At 50.6% G+C, this 16,618-nt stretch overlaps 6 protein-coding genes across 6 annotated transcripts; 5 read left to right on the top strand and 1 right to left on the bottom strand.

Moving 5' to 3' along the window:
- Positions 1-344: 344 nt before the first annotated feature.
- On the top strand, positions 345-1,313 carry Z518_05893 (uncharacterized protein; the record flags this gene model as incomplete). Its single annotated transcript, XM_013416703.1, has 1 exon — positions 345-1,313. The coding sequence occupies one exon, from the start codon at positions 345-347 to the stop codon at positions 1,311-1,313; it is 969 nt and encodes a 322-aa protein (XP_013272157.1).
- A 2,055-nt stretch (positions 1,314-3,368) lies between these two features.
- Z518_05892 (uncharacterized protein) lies at positions 3,369-5,219 on the top strand (the record flags this gene model as incomplete). The annotated part of the gene is made up of 1 exon (XM_013416702.1): positions 3,369-5,219. The coding sequence occupies one exon, from the start codon at positions 3,369-3,371 to the stop codon at positions 5,217-5,219; it is 1,851 nt and encodes a 616-aa protein (XP_013272156.1).
- An 850-nt stretch (positions 5,220-6,069) lies between these two features.
- Positions 6,070-6,672, bottom strand: Z518_05891 (uncharacterized protein; the record flags this gene model as incomplete). The annotated part of the gene is made up of 1 exon (XM_013416701.1): positions 6,070-6,672. The coding sequence occupies one exon, from the start codon at positions 6,670-6,672 to the stop codon at positions 6,070-6,072; it is 603 nt and encodes a 200-aa protein (XP_013272155.1).
- Positions 6,673-7,278: 606 nt separating this feature from the next.
- Z518_05890 (formamidopyrimidine-DNA glycosylase) lies at positions 7,279-8,517 on the top strand (the record flags this gene model as incomplete). Its single annotated transcript, XM_013416700.1, has 1 exon — positions 7,279-8,517. One exon carries the CDS (start codon positions 7,279-7,281, stop codon positions 8,515-8,517), a length of 1,239 nt encoding a protein of 412 aa, XP_013272154.1.
- A 1,811-nt stretch (positions 8,518-10,328) lies between these two features.
- Positions 10,329-11,670, top strand: Z518_05889 (uncharacterized protein; the record flags this gene model as incomplete). Its single annotated transcript, XM_013416699.1, has 3 exons — positions 10,329-10,944; positions 11,003-11,441; positions 11,493-11,670. 3 exons carry the CDS (start codon positions 10,329-10,331, stop codon positions 11,668-11,670), a joined length of 1,233 nt encoding a protein of 410 aa, XP_013272153.1.
- A 1,764-nt stretch (positions 11,671-13,434) lies between these two features.
- Positions 13,435-14,466, top strand: Z518_05888 (uncharacterized protein; the record flags this gene model as incomplete). Its single annotated transcript, XM_013416698.1, has 1 exon — positions 13,435-14,466. One exon carries the CDS (start codon positions 13,435-13,437, stop codon positions 14,464-14,466), a length of 1,032 nt encoding a protein of 343 aa, XP_013272152.1.
- Between the last annotated feature and the right edge of the window lie 2,152 nt (positions 14,467-16,618).

Here is a 16,618-nt window from a genome sequence, read left to right as displayed (position 1 = left end):
GATTTCTCATGAATTTCGATTGCCTACTATCTGGACAGATTACACCAACCTCTGGACTTTCTCCGTGATGCCACAGGGCATCGTTTACACCCCGAAGGTTCGGGGACAATAAATCATCATCACTTCTCAATTCTTCCATGCGTAGGTTCTTGGAAGCAGGCAGTGAAGCGTGAATCCGAACTACTCAATACTGGTGAAAGACGATGAAGAGCGAAGATGAGTTCTCCGCCAAGACAAGGCAGCGACTGCAGGCAAGCCTTGCGCCACCGGCATCTAAATTCTCAGCCTTTTCTCCCCGCTCGACGAACCCATCTCAACTTCTCTGAATCTTCATTCATGTCGCCATGGAACGGGACAACGATGACGATCGCGCACCACTTGATCGCAAGGAGCGTCGCAAATCTCAAACCATCCTGAAATTTTCACGCCAATCGGGTCGGCTAGAAACACAACGACCTCCACCAAATCGCGGTCCAACCCAGAGAGACACACTTGCCCGGACTGCGGAAGCAACGCTGTCGGTCCTTCCTGGTCTTCTACTCACACGACCTGACGCAAAACCGAATGGATTCCTTTATGATGATGTCACGCCTCTCGATCAGCAGTTTTGTCCAAATCTACCCAAAACCAAAATCCGAGTAATCAACTGTGACAGTATAGACGCCGCCCTTCAACTCACCGTGGGCCATGGTCCTTCTGACAAACCTGTCTGTGTCCTCAATATGGCCAGTGCAACTCACGCCGGTGGTGGCTTTCGAAATGGTGCCATGGCACAAGAAGAAGCCATGTGCTACAGATCGTCATTGGCCTTCACCCTCAAGTTACGCTACTACCCCATCCCGGAGAGAGCTGCCATCTATTCCCCCACTGTCATTGTCTTCAGAGAGAACTTTGCCAACGGCCACCAATTCTTCGACTGTCGCGACCCAAGCTGGTTGCCAGTCATCAGCGTCGTTAGTGCAGCCGCGATCAAAGACCCCCAAACAGGTTGCGCTCTGGCTTCCCCCCACAAAGATAAGGGAGAGATTTACTCTCGTTCAAGCGATAGAGATCTCATGGCGGAAAAAATGCGTGTTATCTTGCGGACCGCAATCAAGAACAAACATCGCAAGATCGTGTTGGGTGCCTTTGGATGCGGTGCCTTCAACAATCCTCCAAAGGAGGTTCGTCGTCTTTGGGAGCAAGTTTTGCAAGAGCCAGAGTTCTCGGGTGGTTGGTGGGAAGATGTTGTTTTCGCCGTCCTCAGCGACCCTGCGGATGTTCCTAGCAATTTCTTCATCTTCCACAAGACATTGGACGGTTTGATGGTTTGAGCGCCTTCATCCTGACGGGAGCAGTGGCTGAAAAGAAAACCGAAGAAATCAGGCCCTCTTGAAGCTAGAAGAATCGAGCCTGAGGCTTCACGGTCACAACCACAGCTAGACTCTGTATTCAAAGTCAGCTATTTTGTGCCTCTCTTCCGGATGTGGATTGAACGTGTACATGTTGACTCGACATCTTGATGCCAACTCCCAACTCCTTTTCCTATTCGAGTTGTACAAGATGATGGGTATTCACATTGGTGAAATTCGTCAAGACGTTCGGCTCCGTATCCCGGCTCCTGATCTTAGCCATGTATCGTATTCGGGGGAGGCTGCTTGTCCCCGAAGGATATACCTAGTCTGACATAAGTCGGCTCATCTTATCGTCCACGCAAAAGCGTCGCTTTTGCGGATAAAATCTCAGGGACATGCACAAGGCGTCCACGCCGATTAGACAAACCGGCGCCACTCAGGCATTCCAGTTCGCAAGGATTTCTCCCTTCCGTTGACGATTCAAGATATTTATAAGTTAACGTTCATATGATGGTGCCGCCAGGAGCACTACCAGCTTCACATCTAGCTACAGAACAATCCCATGTCAACCGAGAAACCGATCGGTAATTCCTTCTTTCACTGTTCGCAAACAAAATGTCTATTGAGATCAAGAAGATTTTGATCACCGCCATTGGAGGACAGAAATGCCCCTGTCGTCAATTCATCATAACCTGACCCGGCACCCGACGAGGCCCCGAGTCAAGGTGCTTTACAGTGGGTTCGCTCGCGCTGAGACTCGGGCCATGCTCTTGCTTCGTCGACACTGTTCATGCCAATGGCCCATACAGCACGAAATTCACAGTCGGAGATCTTGTGGCTTACGGCTCAGAAACCACTTTCATCCCCCAGCGTGAGAAGTACCTTGTTCCAGTACCGTCGGGTCTGGAGTTGAAAGTCGCGGCTGCGCTAATTATCGACTGGAACACCGCGTACGCCATGGTCAAACAAGGAAAAATCTCCACCGGGCCAGAAGGTGTTAATTCACGGCATAAATGGCGCTGTCGGCTATACGCTCATGATGCCGTGCAAAGCTCAGGGTACCCAAGTCTACGGCACCCCTTCTGCTTGCAATCACGAGGCTATTCAGAACTTGGGCGCCACACCGTTCGCATACACGAACAAGGGCTGGATAAAAGTCGTACAAAACCTGGATGGTGTGCAGACCGTTTTCGATCTGCTTGGTTTCGAGAGCTTCGATGAATCGTATTCGATCCCTCAGCTCAAAGGGCGGCGCTTTCTATGCTGATGACGCCGATCTTCCAGCCTTGAATGGCACAGAGCGGAAATCTACGGTCTGGTGTACGATCAGGTTGCGTGCTCAAACTCTTGAGGTTTTGGTCCCCCAAGTCGAATGGCGATGTACTTCGTCTCCCGCGACAAAGCCTCGTTCAAATCCGATCTGCAAGAGCCTGTTTACAATGGCTCACGAGAAAAACATCGATGGGTGATCGGGATGGATGATGTGGTGACTATGCATAGCGATTGGTCGAAGTTTACTGTGATGGGCTCGGTGATGAAAATTGCACGATCATGTGGACATCAAAGACGCTTTTCATATTTTAGCAGGGGTTCGAGTCAAAAATCCATACCATCACCCCAATAATGCATGCTGAAATCAAATTGTCAGTCTCTACCCTCTCGCGCCTGGGATTCTCTTGTTGACGACGGATAGAATTGCCTTCATTCTGACTGGCTGGGAAGTCATCCGATAGCCTCGTCCGGAGCAGCTTATCGCTATCGATAATTCATTGTTATTGTGGGCCCGGGGAAAAATCTTTTCAGCTCCAATAAAAATAAAACATCTCCGGAGCCGGTCCTCGGAGAACTCTACTAACCCATTAATAATTCCTTTCCTGCCTTATTTGTTCAACGGGTCAACAGCCTTTGTTGCATTCCTCAGCTTGAAAATTCCGATCACGAGCAACTCATTTTCACCGGATCTGTAATTGAAGACATCACCACAGCTTCGTCGGTACCAGGTACAGCCCCTGCCGCGGTCGCCACTTCTCGACCATGAGTGCAATCTTGTCCGTGGACGACCTCAACGACTTCATATCTCCCGGTGTCGCCTGCATTAAACCCGTCGAGACCCTCCCGAAACAAGAGAATTATAACCCTTACGAAGTCACGACCGAAGACAAAGTCCAGGCGGAAAATCCCGCGCCCGCATCCGTCTCGCTGACCGATTGCCTGGCATGTTCGGGCTGTGTGACCTCCGCGGAGGCAGTCCTCGTTTCTCTCCAGTCGCATACAGAAGTCCTGAATACCCTCGACTCATACCGTTCTCTGGACGCGCGGTATTTGATCGACCGTAAAAATGGCGTTGTCAACGGGCACGTGCCTCCTCTTTCGAATGCGAAGGTCTTCGTCGCCAGCGTGAGCCCGCAAGTCCGTGCCAGTCTTGCGGCTACGTATGGTATATCAGAGAAAAGAGCTGGGTTTATGATTGAACAGTTCTTAAGTGGATCACAAGGCTTGCGGATAGGTGGCCAGCACCATAGTGGTTTCACATATGTGGTGGACACAAATCAAATTCGAGAAGCCTGTCTCGTGCTCGGAGCAGAAGAGGTCGCAGATGTCATAGCCAACCAGTCGAAACCAAAACCGGTCTTGACGTCTGCTTGTCCCGGTTGGATCTGCTATGCGGAAAAGACACATCCTCATATCCTCCCGCATCTGTCGACCTTGAAGTCTCCTCAAGCGTTGTCGGGAACACTACTCAAGTCCGTCCTAAGCCGGACGCTTGGTATTCATCCTTCACAGATATGGCACTTGGCAATAATGCCTTGTTTTGACAAGAAACTCGAAGCGAGCAGAGAAGAACTCACGGATCGCTGGTGGCAGCCTTCCAACGATGCTATGGATGTGTATATGTCCAACACACCTGTCCGAGATGTCGACTGTGTGATCACCTCCCGCGAGCTGCTTTCCCTCGCCGACGCGCGCGGTGTCCAGCTCTGTCAACTGCCACTGAAGCCACTCTCCTCTTCCGAGCGAGCACCTTTTCCCGACTCCCGCATCGCAAGTTTCCTCTTCCCCCAACCTCGACGGCGGAGTGAACAGAACACCGCCGCCGGCTCTTCGGGTGGTTACCTCTACCACGTCGTCGTGAGTGAACAAGCCCAAAATCCGGGCAGCACCATCTCCGTGCAGCGAGGCCGTAACGCCGACGTCGTGGAATATACACTTCTCTCCTCCACGGGCCAATCTCTCATGAAATGCGCTCGATACTATGGATTCCGAAATATTCAGAATCTCGTCCGCAAACTGAAACCGCCGAAACAATCAAAATTACCTGGTGCTGTGAGAAGGTCCGCTACTTCTGGTGGAGGTAGTGGCAGCGACTACGCCTATGTCGAAGTCATGGCATGTCCCGGCGGCTGCACCAATGGCGGCGGCCAGATCAAAGTCGATGATGTAGCTATGATCCTCCAACAGACGCGAGGCGAGGTGGCAATCATGAATGGATCGAGCCCACAGAGCCAAAAGGAGTGGCTAAAGCGTGTCGACGAGGCGTATTTCTCCGCCGATTCGGATGTGGATCCCGAGGAAGAGCAAGAAGAGGATGGCGATGTGCACATGACCAACGGCAATAGCAACGGACACATTGACTCCACGCACGTCAACGGTAACTACCACCACGAGGTTTCAGAACGGATGGTCATCAACGACGTCCATGTCCCGGATATCCAGGAACTTCTGCACTACTGGTCGCGTCTCGTTAATGTCTCACTCGAGAAACTCGCATACACCAGCTTCCGCCAGGTTGAAAGCGATGTGGGCAAAGGCAAAGCTAACGGCAAGAATCTCAATGATACAGAACGGATCGCGCAGATCGCTGGACTCAGTGGTGGCGGATGGTGATCATCCATCAACTTGAGCAAATTTCTCTCTCTCTCGTTATATTGAAAGCCCAGAGGTGAGTTTTCGGACGATGTGGCAAAGACATAAGTCGATGTGGTATTGCATGGCAAAGACAACTCAGTTTGCATATGGAAAAGGGGGTTGCATAAATGAATTAAACGGCATATACTCACGGAAGACATTTTGGCATGCATATGAGAAGAGAAGTCGCAATGAACGAAAGGGAACGGACATACACGGTACAGAGCGCTTGGGGAGCTAGCTCTACGATCTGTTATGTTGTATATTGATACCCACCATGTAAATCTGCAAATCGGAATATAAATGAGTGGAGAATGACACCCTTGGTTTAGATTTACTATGAAGCCTCTCTTTTGGGGTTCCAGGTTTGATGTCTATACCCCGAGCATTCCTGGTCGTCCATCTGTCCACTTCATCAATCTTAAGTGGAAAGGTTTCTATATCATGTATCATATCAGGTTAGGTCGAGAGTGGCGTTTCCATTCCAACATCACACCGTTCCATTCCATCTCGATCACCTGTTATATCGTAACAGTAGTTGTACGTCATATATATACATAAGCATGCGATCTGAAGTGTCCAGATCATTCATCCACCTACAGCTGCTTCTGTAGCTTGAAGGTCCGATGCAACATCGCGGTGCATCCTCCCTGTTCACACGCTCGGCTCATAGCAGGTCTTTTCGCTTGCTTTCCAAACGTTCCCGAGCGCCATTCACGATTGAAGATACACATGTATCCCGACGAAATGAGATGAAGACAACCCGTTTCGAAGCTGCCTTTAGTCCAACGATGACTTTCATTACTTTCAATATGTCATAGTTTCAAAATCAAGGACTTTTATCTTTGCTCCTTTGCCATTTCTCCCACGCATCCTCCCATGTTCCTTCGACGCCCTCACATCTTTCCGTGACTATCCCCCATGTCCTCGTCCTCACAATCCCTTCGACTGCGTTCTCATTCCTCAGCAGCGCAGCTAACTGCTCCGTCCGTGCCTCGCGGGGGAAGAAACGGCCGGAATACGGATCAAGTCTCTCGTCCACGATGCGGTCGGCATCTTTCCGATTCAGGGCTTCGCGCTCAATGAGGTCCGGGTCGTCGGGATCAGGCGACGTCGCGACGGACGTGCAGTAGGATATTACGCTGGACCGAGAGTCCCAGGAAGGGAACAAGACGGAGTCGAGAAATGCCTGGGTGGTAGAGGCCGGGATGGGTTGGCGCGGGTTTAGGGACGAGGGTAATGACGGGTTGCGGATCGAAGTGGAGGATGGATCGAAGGGGGATGTGGAGGAGGGGGTCATTAGGGCATTGAGGTTGGTGGAGATGCTGTCGTCGATGCTGGAGCGGGAGAGGCGCAGGAAGTCTCGGAGAACCCGTGTGTTAAAGCAGAATTGTGGTGTGAGCTGGGGAGGAGGGGAGGTTGGTTTGGACATTATGAGGCGTGGCTGTGGTCGAGAAGCCGGGAGGGAGCGACTTTGTAGATCTGACGGGGGATGAGCGGGTGGAGGAGAGGTTGATGTCGGGGTCGACGTGGAAGAAGGTGACGGCGATGTCCAAAACCACGCCAGCTTGATGGGTGAGTTCGGGAGAGATCGATGTTGAGTCGAATTAAGATGTATTGAAGGTCCAGCGGAGTCAATCCTTTACTGATATCTCCGAGGCAATGTAATGTCGTCCCCCTGTTACTCTCTTAGAGGAGATAGCATTGTCGTTGTCCAGTGGATGCTCCAAGCTGGTGTGCTGCAGCTTAGTCAGCCAACTTGCATCATGATCCAGCAAACCACTTTACGCGTCGATACGCGTTGGTGACTCGGCATCTCAATCGTTTCCCCCTCATGTACAAAAGTACGTCACAATTGATTCTTCGTTCTCGTTGTTGAATTGGATTTTGCGTTCGTTCAGTTGAATGTATTGTCTCTCTCGTCAAGTTTGACAAAAGCCAGATTCCACTCAGGATTGAGAGGCTGATCACTCCCAACCTCCTCTTTCTCTAGAATCAATTCTTCCCCACACCATATCCACTCAGCTCAACAATCACCATGCCTGAAATCGGCGAAGTCGCACGAACAGTACACTATATCCGAAAGCTTCTGGTCGGCAAAACCCTCTCCAAAGTCATCGCCACCGAAGACAACAATGTCTTTGGCAAGGCTGGAACGTCAGCGGCCGAATTTCAGGAGCATATGACTGGCAAGAAAATCGTCGATGCAGGTCAACAGGGCAAGTATTTCTGGATCATCATGTCCAGCCCACCTCATCCAGTCATGCATTTTGGCATGTCTGGTTGGTTGAAATTCAAATCTGAGCACACCTACTACTACCAACCGAAGGCGGGTGGGGAGAACGAACCATGGCCGCCCAAATTCGTGAAGTTCATGATCGAAACCAAACCAGAAAATGGAGAAGAAGCAATTGAAGCGGCATTTGTGGATATGAGACGATTTGCCAGAATTCGACTGGTAGATTGCCCGGCATCCCAGATCCGGAATGAGACACCCTTGAAGGAAAACGGTCCGGACCCGGTTATCGACAGGGACATCGTGACCGTGGCCTGGTTGAAAGAGAAGTGCAAAGCGAAGAAAGTTCCGATCAAAGCTATGCTATTGGACCAGGCAATTATCAGCGGTATTGGTAATTGGGTCGGGGACGAGATCATGTACAATGCAAAGATACATCCTGAACAATACGCCAACACGCTGACAGACGAACAAATCACCCGATTACACCAATCCGTCCACTACATTTGCCGAACGGCAGTCGAGCTCTTGGCTGATTCCGAACAGTTCCCGGATGACTGGTTGTTTAAGCATCGTTGGGCTAAAGGAAAGAAAGGAAACGCCAATATTTTGCCAAATGGTGAGAAGATCGCTTTCCTCACCGTAGGAGGGCGGACCAGTGCCGTGGTACCGTCTGTGCAAAAGAAAACCGGACCCGTGGCCAAGGAAATGAGTGAAGCCGAGGGACTTGATGAGGACGAGGAGAAACCGAAGAAGCCAAAGGGGAAGAAACGTAAAGCAGCTGCTGAAGAAGCTGACGACGAAGATGAAGAGGTCATGCCAAAGAATACTCCTGCTCGAGGCGGGAAGGCCCAGGTTAAGGATGAGCCAGAAGAGGAGGCTCAGCCCAAGGTTAACGGAACGGTAGAGGCCAATGGCACGGGAAAAGGTGCCAAGAACGGCAAGAAGATGAAAGAAGAGCCCGCGAAGGAGAAAAAGGCACTGGAGACAGCCTCGAATGACACGGGGAGGAGACGATCCCGGCGGCTGGGAAGATCTTAGTGTTCCGAACAGCAGTTGAGAAGATTGAGACATGCGTCTCTGTAGGTGGGTGATCGTATTACTACACCCGTTGCCATCATGGTTACATTTCTCACATCAACTACATTAAGCGATAAAAAGGTTCTTGCACAACTCCAAACTCAAAGCTGCAGAGTTCGAATAGTTAACCAACCCTGACCGCCGTTGTCCAAAAATGCCCAAAATAAACAAATATTCTTTCATCGTTCCGGTATATCGAACACAATCGTCGTCCCGTATGTATAGAGACCTCCATCATATGCGTCATGTCGCTGCCGTATAACAGTCGTATATTCCTGGCTGCGAAATGGAGCACAAACAACACCGATCGGGAGTCTTCCTACTTCGACGCCGCTGCAACATCCACTACCTCAATGAAGCAATGATGGAGTAGGCGTACTTCCGAAATAGTCGCATGCCACAGGGGGAAGGGAGGGGGAAGGTGTCGGACGGCAGCACGGATTCCTCTCGCCTGGGGCGCCGATGAGTACTTGCTGGCGCGGACTTTCTCCTGCTACTGACACAAACTCCGATGCCTGGGCATGTTCTTCATCATGACCTTTTTTTTTTTTTTTTTCCCCTCCTGATCGGCCACACAGTCGGGACCGATCTGAGCCTTCCCAATGCCTGTCTGAAAGAGGGATCAAGCTCGTACCACCGTTCATACGTCTCAAATGTCTGGGTGTTTTATCCTCTTGTAATGCAAAAAAAGAGAGGTCCTATCTGCCTGGGATCTCACATGAAAGTAGAGAACATTCACCGCGGGGATGATTTTTGAAGGTTTGTTCGTTGTTCAAACAAAAAGACATGTGTCACTACCCGCATAACGTATTTCAGCAACTTGGTGTGGGTACCCGCGAAGAATCGATGTATGTTCCCATGTCGACACCTTTGATTCAGCACTTCCTTGGTGCTTGTGCGAAGAATTCGACATTTCCGTCGACCGTCTTGAGTGTTGTCTTGGACAAGATGAGGCATGATGCTGTCCCGGTGCACTTACCTGTGTAGAGAGTTTTCGGAGATCCTTTAAAGAACTCGGCGAAACACTCACAAGTGTCGATCCAGTCCCTGGGCTAACCGTTCCTCCCCTGGTAGACCTCCATGGTCAGATACAAACGCATTCTACATGACAAGCTCTTTCCATTCGTTTCGCATCCAAGATCTACTTGACTTTGACCCAGGTAGAATGTCCCGTCAAGGGCTTCCATAAATTGCCACCCTATGGGTTTCACGCTTTTACTTGTATCACCGATCCTATGCAAATGAGATTGGTATAGGGTTGGGGGAAATGGCTGTGTGCTAGCGGACCGTGGAGACAGGAAGTGGTCGCGAAACACGCAAAACCACCAAAACAGGGGAGCTGGGGGCTGTTGTCGTCCCAATCTTAGATCCTTCGTTTCGTTGCTGCGCGTGCTGGAGAGGATGGTTTTAAAAGCGGCACGTTCTGCGCGGGTCGCACGTGAGCGGCGAGCCAATTTTAATTACTTCGTCTTGAGACGCCAGGCTGCAGCTCATTAAGGCAGCGGTGAATCAGGCTGACCAAAATTCCCCGCTTTCACCATCACCTCCTTGCCCTTGTTTCTCGTCTCCCATCCTGCCATTCAATCATTGTATTTCCCATCCATCTCCAATCCAACCCGCATTGTCACATCTGTCGTCAAATTACCGGTCGGCTTGTGTCTCGCTCTTCTCTTCGACATTCTTATCGCTCTTACCCTTTCAGCCGAGAATGACTCTGACGTGACCCGACTTTGACTGGACTTGACCTGAACCGAACCGAGATTTCCCACACCATGCTTCAAACCCAGCATCTTTATTCCCACCAGCAACAATACGGCCAACATGAACAATCCGCCTGGCAGCATAACGCGCCGCAGCAAAATCATCAAGGCTTGAGTCATGGACAACAACAGGCTCAAGCTCAGGCCGCGGCGGTGGCTGCAGCGGCCGCTCAACAACAGCACTACAATCGTCTTGCCATCAGCCAAAATCATAGCTCGTCTCACGCGCAGCAGAACAACAACCGACAGTCCTCGGCCGATAACGGCCCGAACGCGATGGGTGCCTCTTTGACCACAATGAACGAGCAAGGATCTCCCGGCATGGAACAACAGCTTTCAGAAGAGAATCGCAAGGTTTTACAATGGGTGGCCGAGTTGATGGACCCAAATAGAAGAGAAGGGGCATTGATGGAGTTGAGCAAGAAGAGGGAACAAGTTCCCGAGCTCGCGTTGGTGCTCTGGCACAGTTTTGGTGTCATGACCAGCTTACTCCAGGAGATTATTTCAGTCTATCCCCTCCTGAACCCGAGTCAACTCACCGCGGCTGCCAGTAACCGTGTATGCAATGCTTTGGCATTACTTCAATGTGTGGCAAGCCACAATGAGACCCGGGGTCTCTTTCTCAGTGGTGAGACACCTGACATGGACCCTAGACTCCTTCAACCTTTGCTAATGAAGCTGGTCAGCTCATATTCCATTGTTTCTCTATCCTTTCCTGAACACCACGTCTAAATCGAGGCCCTTTGAGTATCTTCGTCTCACATCGCTGGGAGTTATCGGCGCTCTGGTCAAGAATGAACCATCATCAAGTGTATCCATGAATCCGAGCGGTACTCCAGGAGCACATGGAAATTCGAATAACTCTTCTCCGACCATCACGTTTCTCCTGACCACCGAAATCATCCCCCTGTGTCTCCGCATCATGGAAACAGGCAGCGAACTGTCCAAGACCGTTGCTATTTTTATTGTGCAGAAAATTTTACTCGACGACACAGGCCTCGGCTATATCTGTGCCACGTATGAACGTTTTTATGCCGTCGGCACCGTATTGAGCAATATGGTCATCGGCTTGGTGGAGACCCAAACAGTCCGCCTTTTGAAACATGTGGTTCGATGCTTTTTGAGGTTGGTCGTAAAATGATCCCCCCCGATACCTTTCACTAACAAATTACCTAGGCTGAGTGATAATAACCGAGCACGTCAAGCACTTCGACAGTGCCTTCCCGAGCCACTGCGAGATGCGACCTTTTCCAATGTCCTTCGGGATGATGCCGCAACCAAACGATGTCTCGCCCAACTCCTCATCAACTTGAGTGACACCGTCACCGATACCCAAAATGATCAATTTGAATGACTTCGTTCACGACGGTGGGCCATCATCAGGCTTAAATCGATTTGCTGTGCAAAGATACAAGACGACAAATGATACCCTTGATCAAAGTGACGTTTTTTTCTTTTTCTGTTTTCTCTTTTTCAGCATTGCGACCGGCCAATTGACGACAAAGACGGGTATAAACACACATGAAGCAGGGAAATTTGGAGTACTTGATGGGTTCTTGGCCCTTTTTCTTTTTTGCGACATGAAACCTTTGGCCTCCAGATTAGCATAGAGATTATACCCGGAGTGGACGTCTGAATTCAGCGAGCGAAGCCACCACGGGCTCACCCATTTTTACCGTTCTTACCAAGACTCGAACAATCAAAGCAAGGGAGCATTGTTTCTAATCAAAATATGTACCAAGAGCCGGAGAGGGTTCTCAACATTGAGATCGGTGAAGGTTGAATCGACTGCAATGGGAATTGGATGGGACTTGGGAGGAAAAGTGTTTCTACTGACGCCCTTGAATAACTTTCACAGAGATGATGAATGACTCAAGGATTGGCGTTGGCAGTTGTGTATACGGGAGGGGGTGGTAAGGAAGATGAGGGCCCCCGTCGCATCAGATTCCGCCCGGGAGAAACATGGGAATGATGGCGCAGTGTGAAAGACATCGTCGACGATATTTGATCAATCATGGCCATTTCTGGATGTGAAAGAAATGTGTGTATTGGTTGACGAGTCGTCCGTCCGTCACTTCTGTTCTGCGCTCAGCGTATCCGAAAACCATCATCAACATCAACATGTGTTCCATAGGTAGCATCTGGAAGTTTTGTCTATTATCTTATTGCACAAATGACATACTGTACGTAACATACCTATCCCACCCTTTTGTCTTACCGGTCCATTCTTCTGTTTCGGAGGACTTTTCATCTTCTTGGTCCCGCAATTCCATCTGCCTCGTCATTCTCGTCATGGCGTGTAATGAGTCTTTACGGTCAATCTCGAGTGATTTTCGGAAAGGAAAACCAAGTGCCAGTCCTCCGCCCGCGGCTTCTTGATGAATACTCGTTATATCTGACATTACTCGTGAAGCGGACTTGAGTGTTTGGTTTCGGTGAACAACAGAACGCGAGCGCGAGATGGAGATGCAAAGCCTTTCCCCTTCTTTCTTCGGTTCAGTGAGTATCTTGTTTATTTCTCATAGGGGCTCTGGGTGCCGTGTACGTATCTAATGCGCCCAGCTTATCACGACCTGTTCTTGTTTGCCTGTGTCTATGGTACATGACGGATTTTAACACTTTAACATCAATATCTCCGCTCCTCTGCATATTGATCCGCCTCTCTCAGTAAACCTGCAGGAAACGATCCCGGATCTCATACCCAAGGACTCACTAGCTTGATTCCTTCACTCTGCCAGCTCTCTTGTCTGGTTTCATTTGTCCCAACCGAAAGGACTCGAACTTCTGCACCGGAGCATACATTCCCCCGATACGGTAACCGAGACGAGACAAGACAGCCGTAGATTCAGTTCAGTTTGAGGTGGGATCAGAGACCCAGTCCACATCTATCACATTACGACAGCGACAAAGTGATAGCCCCCACCAAGGTGGCCTCCCGAAGAAAACAAAAGTCACTGCATGTTATTTGTGCTAGGACAACGGACAGAAAAGAGAGTCCTCACAAATTCGAAATCGAACGTATCAGACGTTCACATACTCGAAAAGATTCAAAGACTCCATACCTCACCAAATCGTCTGAATCTTTTGAAACAAACAACTCATCAATATCAACGTCAACATGTCTCATTCGCTCACCCTCGTCTCCAGGCCCATCGGTCCCATCGGCTACGGCCTCATGGGCCTAACCTGGCGCCGCAACCCGCAGCCGGCAACCGACAGCTACGCCGCCATGTCCACCGCCCTCGCACAAGGCGCCAACTTCTGGAACGGCGGCGAGCTCTATGGCACCCCCACCCGCCACTCCTGCCACTTGCTGAACGAATATTTCACGCTCTATCCCGATGACGCCAACAAAGTGGTCCTGAGCATCAAGGGTGGTCTAGCCCCCGGCGAGTTGCGCCCGGACGGATCCGCCAAAAACGTCCGCCGCAGCGTCGAAGACTGCCTCGCAGTCCTCGATGGGAAGAAAAGCATCGACATCTTCGAATGCGCGCGTGTCGACCCGAAAGTGCCTCTCGAAGAAACAATCACCACCCTCGCCCAGCTCGTCAAGGAAGGCAAAATCGGCGGCATCGGCCTGTCCGAAGTGAAAGCCAGCACGATCGAGAAGGCGCACGCGATCCATCCGATCGCTGCCGTCGAGGTCGAACTCTCGCTCTGGACCACGGACATCCTGCGCAATGGCGTGGCGGCGACGTGCGCGAAATTGGGCATTCCGATCGTCGCGTACAGTCCGCTATCACGCGGCGCGTTGACCGGTGAACGCATCCAGAGTAATAGCGACATTCCCCACGGGGACTTCCGCAAAACTCTACCCCGGTTCCAGGATGATGCGCTGGAGTTCAATAATCAGATTGTCGACGAGGTCGAGAAGCTTGCGGCCCGCAAGGGCGTGACAAAGGGGCAAGTTGCGATCGCGTGGGTGCGTGGGCTCAGTGGACGGACTATCACGACCGAGGACGGACAGCAGGTCACGTTGGGTACTATTATACCGATCCCCGGCGCGACGAAGCCGGAAAGAGTGATTGAGAACTCCACACGGGTTGAGCTGTCGGATGTCGAAATGGCGGAGATCGCGGATATCTTGAAGAGGAATCCTGTTCAAGGCAGTCGGTATGATAAGCATGGGATGGCCTCTATCGAGGGTTGAGGGGTGATTATGTTCAATGAACAGAAGGGTGAAGCTGAGTTTTCTTTGCCTCTTTTTTTTTTTTTTTTTTCCTTCACGCGGTCGGAATGGATATTGTTGACGGCATCATGCGATAGACTTGAGCTTGCTGAATTGTGATGAAGTTATCACGCGAGTCAGGAGGACGACCGGCTTCTCATGGTTCTGGCCGAGTGTTTCCCATGTGCTGCTGATGGGATATTAGATCAATTGGAGACCCGGAGTTAGATTTCGAATCATAGCGGAGAAATATGAGGGAGACGTCGTCAATGCAAAACCGTTAGCTTGCACTCAACCACACCACATTCAACCCATAATTAATGGGGGCTTTGGACGAATGCGAACGTCATTTCGGGACGACAGCCCTCATTAACCTCGTCTGAAAAGTCGTTGAACGTTTTCCAGGGTGGATGGGCATCGCAGGAGATAGATCGCTCTTTGACAACGGGCTCCTCTCCAGACCGAAGGCGTGGAGTCTTGCAAACTTTAAGGCCTCCAGTACTCAAATGGTGCGACGTGGAGATGAAGTTAGAGATCCATTCGTGCGAAGAGATTTTAGCCCGTACTTGAACTCGTTCCGAAAATGGCAGAGGAAGTGCCAAATATCAGAGGAACCTCGAGATATGCATTGTGCGCCCAGAGTTCTGCCGAAGGGGTCAGGGGAAACCCGATGATCGGTTCCTCCATCCACGATCTCGCCCGCCTCTCGACCCCAGCGAGGACAATTCTCCCATTTGCCACAGCTCATGGCAAACATGGTAACGGTCTGAAGGGAAGAAGTGGATCTATAGTTAGAGTGCGACCCTTTCCTCCAGCAACAGGAAAGAGAATCGGTGGCACGAGAGAGACATCGAATGAGACGGACATGATTGCTTGATACGGCAATAGTATGATGTGACAAACAAGAGCTGCAAATGCTCGTGAAGCGACCGAGAGGCAAAGCGGTCCTGTAAAATTCTCTAGCCAAGGCTGGTCAGACGTCCTAATGGCATTGATTCCAGAAGAACTCGAGACGGATGGTGATAAAATCTGTCATTGCATATTCGGTCTTTTGGTGCCATATCCTTGATCAGACGTCCGTTGCACCTCTGCTGCCTCGATAGTATTGTCAACACAGACGCAGGATAATGCCGGGTTTGGCACCACTCACACACCATCTAGCAAACCAGAACATCCGCGAATGGAATCCTTACCTAGCCTACGGCTTTGACCCCGAGAATTAGCCAGACAGCCCCGGAATAGGACTGAGGCCCAAATACTTGATATAACACCACCCCGTGCGTTTCCGCTGGGCAGACGTGATGGGTCCCGGAAGCAGAACGGAGGTCGGAAGGTTGGCGATATTGAGACCCTACATAGACGTCTCTGGTCTACGAGGCTGGCTCCCATAAATAGGATAGTTAGTCATTTGAAGGCCGGGGATGAACCTTAATATGAGACGCCGAGGCGTTTGTGAATTGGCCGCAGTAGAAGCCAAGCGAGAAGAAGTATCGAGTTCGCGCACTGGGCATTTTAGGTGCAGGTCGTGGCTTCTGCGGCTTCGAGAAAATGGCACGGAGGACTCGAGTTCGAGGCGGTATTGGTGATGGCAAGAAAGTGGACTAGACGAAAGTTGAATATTGAAGCGGGCAGTGGCTTGATTATGGCTTACCCTCCGGCCGGTTGTCGGTGCTTCGCCTAATTTTCGGGATGAGGGAGAAGGAATCAGCTGTCCAACCAATCGGAGGAGAAATAGTTACTCAACCAGCAGGCTCTATGGCGGGCTTGGGGTCATTAAGGGGTAAATGTAGTCGAACTTTCCGGGTCTTTGCTTGGCTAAAAACGGCCCCATTTCTTTTGTCAACGGTTGGCCGCTCAAGACTCGAAGCAATCAATATCAGTCGAAATGCTCTCTCTTCCTTTTAGCACCGTTACGACAAATGCTGAGAGCTCCATTCCGTGCGTAGAGGCACAAAGACACCTTTCTAGTCTGGAGAACTTCCAAAAGCTTGGTTGCGAGAATATCGACAACGGTTGGTCATGAGACTGAAGTATTTTTGCAACTGTTCCAGAATAGCCGGCGAATCTGGGGGATGAGTTCTGAAGGTTCGTCTTCGGCTCGACCGTTGCTTTGCGGACTCATTTCCACTCATTT

The sequence above is a fragment of the Rhinocladiella mackenziei genome, assembly GCF_000835555.1.
Source record: "Rhinocladiella mackenziei CBS 650.93 unplaced genomic scaffold supercont1.4, whole genome shotgun sequence".
NCBI classification, from domain to species: Eukaryota; Fungi; Ascomycota; class Eurotiomycetes; order Chaetothyriales; family Herpotrichiellaceae; genus Rhinocladiella; species Rhinocladiella mackenziei.
The sequence above is the reverse complement of the archived record's forward strand: the minus strand, read 5'-3'. Positions and strand labels throughout refer to the sequence as shown.